The 9,899-nt window shown below is 46.4% G+C and overlaps 1 protein-coding gene across 1 annotated transcript; it reads right to left on the reverse strand.

The window, feature by feature from the left end:
• Nucleotides 1-348: 348 nt before the first annotated feature.
• Nucleotides 349-4,340, reverse strand: LOC124675517 (probable pectin methyltransferase QUA3). The gene is made up of 7 exons (XM_047211596.1): nt 3,856-4,340; nt 2,926-3,129; nt 2,625-2,835; nt 2,290-2,551; nt 1,801-2,172; nt 1,100-1,195; nt 349-699 (listed from the first exon to the last, which is right to left on the reverse strand). Exons 1-7 carry the CDS (start codon nt 4,213-4,215, stop codon nt 477-479), a joined length of 1,728 nt encoding a protein of 575 aa, XP_047067552.1. The 5' UTR covers nt 4,216-4,340; the 3' UTR covers nt 349-476.
• Nucleotides 4,341-9,899: the final 5,559 nt, after the last annotated feature.

The following is a 9,899-nucleotide window of genomic DNA, read 5'->3' on the forward strand; positions in this document are numbered from 1 at the left end:
TGATAATGCTTGAAGAACGGATCAATTTTGCATTGCGGAATGCATTTGGTGCGATCAGTATGCACTAGCCTCCTAGCACAAACATGAATGTTATCATTGGCATCCAAGCTGTGTCAGGATTTAAGTCATATCCTATGCAACTCGAATGTGGTCGCAACATCAAACATGGATGCAGTAACCACAAACTGAACATACCATACACAATTTTCACAAGGGACAGTCAACCTCTAATGAATATCAATCCGAAATTTCATGCCAAACGAAAGAGGGGAGAGCCACAAAATACATTGAAAGAATCACACCACACCTAAGTACCTAATTCATTACTAAAGAACAAACAATGTTGTGGAAAATAAAGCTATTTCCTGTATTAACCTGATAGGTGTTAATCCATCCACCCCATTCCCCGAAGCACTCAAAATTAGGGGAATCTAAAGGGGAGGAGAAGAGAAGTTGTAAGCGTGGATACAACTAAACTATCCTGATGTTAATGGTAGCTTCCAAAATGTTTTCGTAGCTACAAGTATTTTTCCAGTACTACCTGATTCAGGCTCACTATCATGAACCTGGGTAGTCCACCGAATCGACTGAGCTACCTGTACAGCCCTGTCAATCATATCTGGGGAGTCCCGTATAACAGCAGTTCCTTCTGGGCGCAGTATGCGGTCCATCTCCAACATGACATCAAACAGGTCACATCTGACAGAAGTAGAGATGGAATCATTAGCTCTTTTAGTTCTTACCACCCATATAGTAGATGGTGCTTATCCCATCAAATAAATGTAAAGCTTGATCACATAACTTGTATATTGTATCAGTTATGTGCTACACATATACAATTACCAAGTAACACCAGTTCTGAGTAATCATTGCGGTTTGTTATAGATTCAATAAGCTATGACTGACTGATCCTGCATATTTCTTATTTTTATATTCCTGTTCCAAAATTGCCCTAAATGGACTGATAATTTCCGTATGATGCTAGTTGGTTTGCGCTGAAATTATGCTGAGTGTTTCAGGAACTGATACTACTGTGAAGGCACAGAAAACTAGGACAAGTTAACAATACTAGATCATGTCAAGTTTATAGTTGGTCTACCTGCTCTTTCCAGACTTTGGGTCGCTTATCAAAGAATTGATTCCATCAGCATGAATAAGATCATAGGTACGAGGATATGTTGAGAAAGGCTCACACCTGGAAACAAAGGCATACATTCACCACATATCAGAACAACAAGAACATCGCTTAATAGTCTATTCGTGTACATTTCTCAATCTATTGACTTAGTAGGTGAAATGTTACCACATAAAAACTTGATAGTTGGTCAGACAAATAATACGAGCATGTTATGGGTGGTAAGCGAACAGATCTTGCACAAAGCACCAACATAAAAGCCAAATATTGTTTTTTGTCCAGCAGCCATCTAATGTTTGACATCTACTAGAAGAGGTAAATGTCCAATATATAATTATATATCAACAATACCCAGATAATTAGATCACTGTGAATGTTTTAGCAGGCCCAAGCAATTCCTTACACCATATGCGAGCTTGATGGGTTCAAAATATGTAGTAAATTGCAAAAGGTGGATGAAGAACCCAAAAATAGTTTTCTAGCGTTTGCAAAATTACGACAAGCAAGCAGCAGAAAAGTAAGATGAACATGGTATCTAGTTTGTAATGTGGAACTCAGTGATGTGGTCAACAATCAACCAAGCGAAAAAGATGCACATGAGCAGCAAGTCATTCAATATTTCTGTAATTTGTACAATATAAACAAATTAAGTATTTTACACTTACCAGTCATGATAAACTCCAATGAGGCCCCTGTCATATATTACTCCAAGTGTCAACAGTTTTTGACCAGGAACAACGTTCATAACCCACACATCATCGGATGCTACAGCAGCCGCCAATCCTCCAAAGAATGCACTCATGTCCATGACATTGCGTATGTGTGCAGTCCCAAGCTTCACACCAAGCGATGTCTTGTAATATGATACTCTTTTGACCCACTTCTGAGTATCTGCTTCAAACAAGCTTGCTCCGCCATCCATCAGGGAGGTCCTAGCAGAAGGTTTAGACAACCTATCTGGCCACTTATCAATGGAACCGACAGCTATTTCTTCCGCAAGAGAAACTTTAGTAATACATTTCTTCAGTTTAAAGTACCTGCACATGGTTAAACCCTATAATCAAACAAATAAAAATACACAATACACTTTCTGGGTATTGGGAGCTAGAAACAAAAATTTCAAGGAAAGGAAAAACCGATAAAAAATTCATTACCATGCTTCATCTGGGTCATCATCAGTACTACACAAATCAAGGCCAAATTCATTTTGGTTTGGAAGACATGAAGCCTGGTTAGGTTTCTTCCAAATGGCAGTGTTACCATCTACAGTAACCAACTTGTAACATAAAGACTGTGTCATTGCTTGAAGTTCACTCCATTCCTTCTCTTGCTTCTTCCACTGCACAGGGGGTCCGGATATAATCAGGTATCCTCCTGGTCTAAGTAGACGGTCAACTTCAATCAAATAACTGCCATCTGCCAGTTTGTACATGTCAGGTAGAGGGAGGTAAGATGTGCATGTCGAATGCAGAAGAAAATCACTACTTACTGTAGGCAGTAAAAGGAATCAAACATCGGGAGCAATGAACAAAATCAAAGGACTGTGCTGGAAATGGAAGACGGCGTGTGCCCAACATCAAAAGAAATGCAGGAATTCCTCTTTCCAGCGCAAACTGTATTTGAGACTTGTGTGAATCTCTTGGGGCAAAGGAAAGTGTCATGATATTCTCTTTGAGCAAAAACCCACCAAAGCTTGCAACCTACAGAGATGAAAAGATAATTCACAACTGTAGCTATTTTACTTGGAAAGCAAAACACAGGAAGTTTCATCTTAAAGATCAAAGTATTACCCCACAACCCATATCAAGACCTGTCCTCAGGAGGCCACTTTTTAGTGGAACATACTGGGCAAGCTTTTCGATATATTGTTCAGCTCCATCAGGAAACATAGTTCCGCCACCAGGAAAAATGAAGTATGATCCTTCCTGCTTCATCCACCCTTGATGACCTTTTCTTTCGGCAATCTTACCGTAAGGCATGTTATCATGCCATATCTGTGTGGAGAACAATATATATAGCAGTAATTTTCAGCAGAACGGGAATAAAACTAATCTACAGCCTGTGAACGCACGCATAGTAAACCAAGATGCAATATCTAATATATAATTTCCAGTTCAAATGTGCATCCCTGAATTTTGAAGTCCTTGGTCATTTAAGATAACACTACAACTTGTGCCTAGCTGCTTGCTTAATCTTCTCTTTCCATATACCACTACAACTGTTAGCTAAAATGAGAGTGCATATTTCACCTCCTGATCACAAGAATCGTATCCATGAAAACTCACCCTAGCCAATATTTCATAAATACGGAACCAATCTAGCATTCTAGACATCTAGACACCATCCAGTAACTTACACTCTATAACTGCATTTCGTTCATGCACAGAAACAGAAAACCATGCGCATATTAACCACTCAGAGCCTGAGATGTAAAAGCTAGTCGTCAAAACTAGCACTAAGGTGCAGTTGCATAACAAATCGAAGCAACACATAATGACACTACAGGATACATAACACGGTCTATGCTACAATCATACCCACCTTAAACCCAAATCGACCTGAACAGTCATCAGATTCAAACTACTCGCATTTTGCCTACCGAAGACCAAAAATCAGGTCCTACAAATGCATTGCACTACGAACACAGTAGCTGTACTGCAATTACGACGGTTAACTAGGGCTTGATTTCGAGTGGACCGGTCAGTGCGGAGAGCACGCACCTTGTGGAGGCTCTCGGGCCAGGGCACGGGCACGCGGTAGCCTTGCGGCGGCGGTACGAGGCAGGCGGGCGCCTCTCCCCGCGCGGGGCAGTGGCGCTCGCGGTAGTAGTTCATCTCGCGGCTGAGGCGGGAGCTCCGGCGCGGGTCCTCGCAGGGGAGGAGGTCCACCTCGGAGGCGGCGCACGGCGGCACCGCGCGGGGGAGGGCGGGGCGGCGCGGCGTGAAGACGAGCGCGAGGAAGACGACGACGGCCACGAGGAAGACCGCCCAGACGGCGTCGAGGAAGGACCACTGCCACTGCCCGCCGCCGGAGAGGGCGGCGCCCCGGCGATGCGGCCGCAGGGAGCTGAGGAGGCCCATCGGGAGGCGGCGAGGCCGCGTGGGTTCGATCGAGCGATGGGATCAGGCCATGGAGGAGGTGGGTTTAGATTCGGAGCTTTATTTCGGGCTTGAGCTTCGCGTGTTGGCGTGCTCGTTTTGGTGCCTTTGCGTGACGATTGACGAAGGGCCGCCGTCTGAGATCTGCGTGATGAGTGGTGAGATCAGATGTGTTGTTGGAAGTTGGAACTCTGTTTAGTAAAAAAAAAACTGTTTTTCCTTCGAAAAAGTAGTACCCACTATATTTCATACTGGATCAGCTACAACTAATATAAAACGAAGAGAGTATAATTGGTCAAACCTAGAGTACAACTCCCATGAAAAACAAAATATACATCGAGGTTTAGGTGGCGGTCATCGTCTTTCCTCCTAAATGGGCGAATAGCATGGCGCTGCCACCGCCTCTCCGTCGATTGAGCCAGACAGTAGTTGTTATCATAGATAGCAAGCCATAAAAAGTCATGATCCTACGAGACAAGTGCCCTCGAGAAGGAATGGTCGAAATTGTTCCGTTGTAAGATCCACCAGTCCAAGATCCTAAGCTAGAAAAAAGAACTAACGAAATCAACCTGGTGTCATCGTATAAGTCATGCTGATTCGCACCTAAAGTTGGGGTGTCATACAATCCAAGTGTACACCATATAACAAAAATAACGATTACCGCGCTAGACCAGAGCATTGGAGAAGAAATTGCCGGAAGATCCACAAATACAAGATCCCTAACTAAGAAAAAAAAAAGAAAAAAAAACTCACAAGCCCCATGGCGATGCCAATATGGGAAGTCATCAACGTTACGATAATGTTGGACTAGATTTCTGGATAAGAAACCATCGGGAAGATCAACAAATCCAAGATGTTGACCTCTAAAAACTAAATCTCGCAATCACCACATCGGAGGGGAGGTTGGAGGATCAATTTGCAAAGTGATCCATCGTGGCCACCACATAGACAAACCCTAACCTCACAGTCCAAAGAGGCCAACATGCATCTACGCTAAAGAGCCAGATGGAAATGCTCGAGGATATATTATTTGGCGTATGGGCGACATCGCCACCACTAACGAAGTGCCGTTGCGTAGCCGTACTAAAATCTCCAAAGCGTGCGGGAAAAACTAGAACTCCACCCATCCCGTACTCCCACACCAGCGGAGCTGACAAATGGAGGAATAGGGGTGGTCGCCTATCGTCATGGGATGGTTGGTGCAGCAATGCACCCGTAAAACTACATCTCAAGGGTTGGAGAGTAGATAATGGTTCATCTAATGCTTTAGCAGCCGCCATCCGTGTGGTTGTGAGGCAAAACACACCTAGTTGTTGAGTTGAGCCATGTTTGTAATGCAGTGTTGCTCGAGTCTCACTATGATTCTGTGGCTACTTGTTAGAATAGTTTGTTCTTCATTGGTCTCATAGTCAGGTTTTGTAAATGCATCCAGAGATTTTTTTTCTGCATATCCAGATTCATTTTTTTAAGAAAACATTGTGAACATTCTATTTTTCAAAAATAAAATGATTGTTAGCATAAATGTATTCAACCGAAGAAACATGAACGATGAAGAGCACGCATATGAACCTAAAACTATAATTACCAGAATGCTTCTTGGATTTAAAGCGAATTTTTAGAACATATGGGTGCTTCTGAACTCGATTAAACGCACTTCGCTACTAAGTTGTATAGTTATCTGATCCTCAGGTTACAGAACTTTTGAGGAGGAGAGAGTTTCCTTCAGACTATTTATTAAAATTTGTCATTTTTTATTTAAGCTACATACATTTGATTTTAAGTATGAAAAAAGGCACGCACGTTCAAGCATGCATCCTTTATATGAAACAAAATTATTCTGAATTTTTTGAGAAATGCATTTACGGATTTTTTTTTTTGTTGTTGCTGAAAATCGTGACTGACGGAAAGAAGCACAAGTGAATGGTAAGGTAAGCCCGTGATGAACTAGTAGTGTGTGTTAGCCAACATTGGGCTCATAGGCTTTCTTAGAAGTCGGCCTCTAAAAAGAACTTCGGAACTCAGGAACCGCATGGGCCGGATCTGGCCCTATACACGGCTACCATTCTCATTCTGCCTGTGTAAAGAAGGAAAAGGCCTCGTCACTGGAAGCGTAGAGCAAGTCGAATCCAAGATAGAATTAGGTTTTTCTCAACAACAAAAAAAGAGATAGTTAAGTACTGGAATTTAGGTTCATGAGGCCATACCTACCAGATAGAGATAGTGAGGAAAAAGACCATTGTGAACACCAAGGACCGCACTGCACGTGCACCCACACTCCGTCGGCCAAGGTGGACCGCGGTCAACCATAGCAAAGGATTTTCCGCGAAACATCCCTGCGCGAGCAGATCTCCTGCTTTGACTTGTGTGACACAACGCTGCACATCTGCTTGACTGTAGCGTACCTAGCCATGTCCCGTGGCTGTCAGACTGCTAAGGAGGGCGCGACCCCGCGGATATATTTTGTCCGCTCGTCCGTTTGCGTCTGGATGTGCTCCCACCAGGGCGACCTATTTTTTGAATTGCAACATAGTAAAAACATTGAAAGTAGTACATAAAAATGCATAAAAAATATTCAAAGTAGATCTATAGGCCTAAACTACTTACTTCCTGACGGGTCGGCACCGTCGTTGCGTCGCTCCGTCGCCTGCTTCTCCGCCGCCTCCCGCGCGGCCGCTATGGCTCGGTGCGCCGCCGCGTCCTCTTGCGACCGCCGCTCCGGCCTCGCGTTGGCGGCCTCGTCCTTGAGTGTCTCGAAAGACTCGACGAGGGCCCGCCGCTCCGCCGCCTTCTCCTCCGGCGTCGGCGCATCGGGGTCGTCGGAGGACCAAGATATCTCCGAGTCGGAGTCCTCGAGCTGCGGCGGCGGCCGCCGGCCTGCTGCTGTTCCAGCTCGGCGTCCAACGCCGCGTGGCCCGCCAGCTCCTCCTCTGCTTCCTGCGCCGCGAGTGCCAGGGCCGCGGCGTCTCTGACCGGGTGGAGGAGGTCGGTGCTGTCTTCGGAGTCGAACTCGTCGTCGGAGCTCGAGGCCGGGGGAGGTGGAGTGGGAGGTGAAGCTGGAGGTGGAGGCGCAGCAGCCTCGCCGCGTCCGGCGCTGCTCATGGCGATCTGCTAGGGCTGAGCGAAAGCGCCGCTACGGCACCTGCGACTAGGGTTAGTGGGGAGGAGATGAGATGCTCGCGCCCCTATTTATATAGGTTGGAGATAGGGCGACGGCCGCGCCACGCGGGACGTCGCCATTACTACGCGCGGCACGCGAGGCTTCGCCATTAACGCGGCCGCAGACTGCCGACGCGACGCCTCGGTGCCAGCACTGGCGGAGAAGACTCATCGACGCTGCGCACGCTCGCGGAAGCCGAGGCACGCCATTAACGCGGCCCTGCAAAGGCTGCAGCGCTGAAAGGACACGGATGTCGCCTAGAGGGGGGGTGAATAGGCGGTTTAAAACTTTTACGAGATGGGCTTAACAAATGCGGAATAAAACTAGCGTTTACTTTGTCAAGCCCAAAGCCTATATACTATGGTTCACCTATGTGCACCAACAACTTATTCTAAGCAAAGGTTCACCTATGTGCACCAACAACTTATGCTAAGCAATACAAGCAACTTATGTGATAGCAAGATATATATGTAACTTCAAGCACGATGGCTATCACAAGGTAAAGTGCATAAGTAAAGAGCTCGGGTATAGAGATAACCGAGGCACGCGGGAGACGAAGATTTATCCCGAAGTTCACACTCTTGCGAGTGCTAATCTCCGTTGGAGAGGTGCGGTGGCTTAGTGCTCCCGAACGCCACAAGAGGCTCACCTTGAGGTGTGGTTGCTCGATGCACACCAACGTCACAAAGGCCTCACCCCAAGATGCGGTACTCACACCACACACCGAACGCCACGAAGGCGCCTCACCTAAATCTCCGGTGACCCTCGCCACAAAGGCCTAGGTCACGGTTCCACTAAGGGATTTCTTTCGAGGCGGAAACCGGGCCTTACACAAAAATTGGGGCACACATCCACAACTTAATTGGAGACTCCCAACAAACCGCCACAAAGGCCTAGAATCCGTCTAGGGTTCCAAGAACCCAAGAGTAACAACCTTCTTGCTTTCACCACCACGAATCACCGTGGAGAACTCAAACCGATGCACCAAATGCAATGGCAAGAACACCACAAAGATGCTCAACTCCTTCTCTCTCAAATTCCAACAAAGCTACAAAAGCTATTGGGGGAATAAGAGAGGAAGAACAAAGGAATTCACAAAGAACACTGATGACGCGTAAAGCACACGCTCATTGGGAACCCCAAGTGGAAGGTGTGATGCGTACAGCAGCAAGTTTCCCTCAGTAAGAAACCAAGGTTTATCGAACCAGTAGGAGTCAAGAAGCACGTCGAAGGTTGATGGCGACGGGATGTAGTGCGGCGCAACACCGGGGATTCCGGCGCCAACGTGGAACCTGCACAACACAACCAAAGTACTTTGCCCCAACGAAACGAGTGAGGTTGTCAATCTCACCGGCTTGCTGTAACAAAGGATTAACCGTATTGTGTGGAAGATGATTATTTGCGAGAAAACAGTAGAACAAGTATTGCGGTAGATTGTATTTCGAGTAAAGAGAATTGGACCGAGGTCCACAGTTCACTAGAGGTGTCTCTCCCATAAGACGAACAGCATGTTGGGTGAACAAATTACAGTTGGACAATTGACAAATAAAGAGAGCATGACCATGCACATACATATCATGATGAGTATAGTGAGATTTAATTGGGCATTACGACAAAGTACATAGACCGCCATCCAACTGCATCTATGCCTAAAAAGTCCACCTTCGAGGTTATCATCCGAACCCCTCCGGTATTAAGTTGCAAAGCAACAGACAATTGCATTAAGTATGGTGCGTAATGTAATCAACAACTACATCCTTAGACATAGCATCAATGTTTTATCCCTAGTAGCAACAAGCACAACACAACCTTAGAACTTTACGTCACTTCGTCCCGGTGTCAATGCGGGCATGAACCCACTATCGAGCATAAATACTCCCTCTTGGAGTTACAAGCATCTACTTGGCCAGAGCATCTACTAGTAACGGAAAGCATGCAAGATCATAAACAACACGTAGATATAACTTTGATAATCAACATAACAAGTATTCTCTATTCATCGGATCCCAACAAACGCAACATATAGAATTACGGATAGATGATCTTGATCATGTTAGGCAGCTCACAAGATCCGACAATGATAGCACAATGGGGAGAAGACAACCATCTAGCTACTCGCTATGGACCCATAGTCCAGGGGTAGACTACTCACTCATCACACCGGAGGCGACCATGGCGGCGTAGAGTCCTCCGGGAGATGATTCCCCTCTCCGGCAGGGTGCCGGAGAGCGATCTCCTGGATCCCCCGAGATGGGATCGGCGTTGGCGGCGTCTCCGGAAGGTTTTCCGTATCGTGGCTCTCGGTGCTGGGGGTTTCGTCACGGAGGCTTTAAGTAGGCGGAAGGGCAAGTCAAGAGGCGGCACGGGGGCCCAAACCACGGGCCGGCGCGGCCAGGGGTGGGGCCGCGCCGCCCTAGGGTTTGGCCACCCCGTGGCCCCTCTTCGTTTCGTCTTCGGACTTCGGAAGCTTCGTGGAAAAATAGGCCCCTGGGCTTTGATTTCGTCCAAT

This window comes from Lolium rigidum, chromosome 7 (assembly GCF_022539505.1).
Source record: "Lolium rigidum isolate FL_2022 chromosome 7, APGP_CSIRO_Lrig_0.1, whole genome shotgun sequence".
NCBI lineage: Eukaryota > Viridiplantae > Streptophyta > Magnoliopsida > Poales > Poaceae > Lolium > Lolium rigidum.

Excerpts from the sequence above, each read along its gene's own strand:
- LOC124675517 (XM_047211596.1), bottom strand. The coding sequence starts at position 4,215 with ATGGGCCTCCTCAGCTCCCTGCGGCCGCATCGCCGGGGCGCCGCCCTC. Across the intron at positions 2,552-2,624 it reads GATTCCTTTTACTGCCTACA|ATGGCAGTTATTTGATTGAA; the intron begins GTAAGTAGTGAT and ends ACAAACTGGCAG. Across the intron at positions 2,173-2,289 it reads GATGACCCAGATGAAGCATG|GTACTTTAAACTGAAGAAAT; the intron begins GTAATGAATTTT and ends AACCATGTGCAG.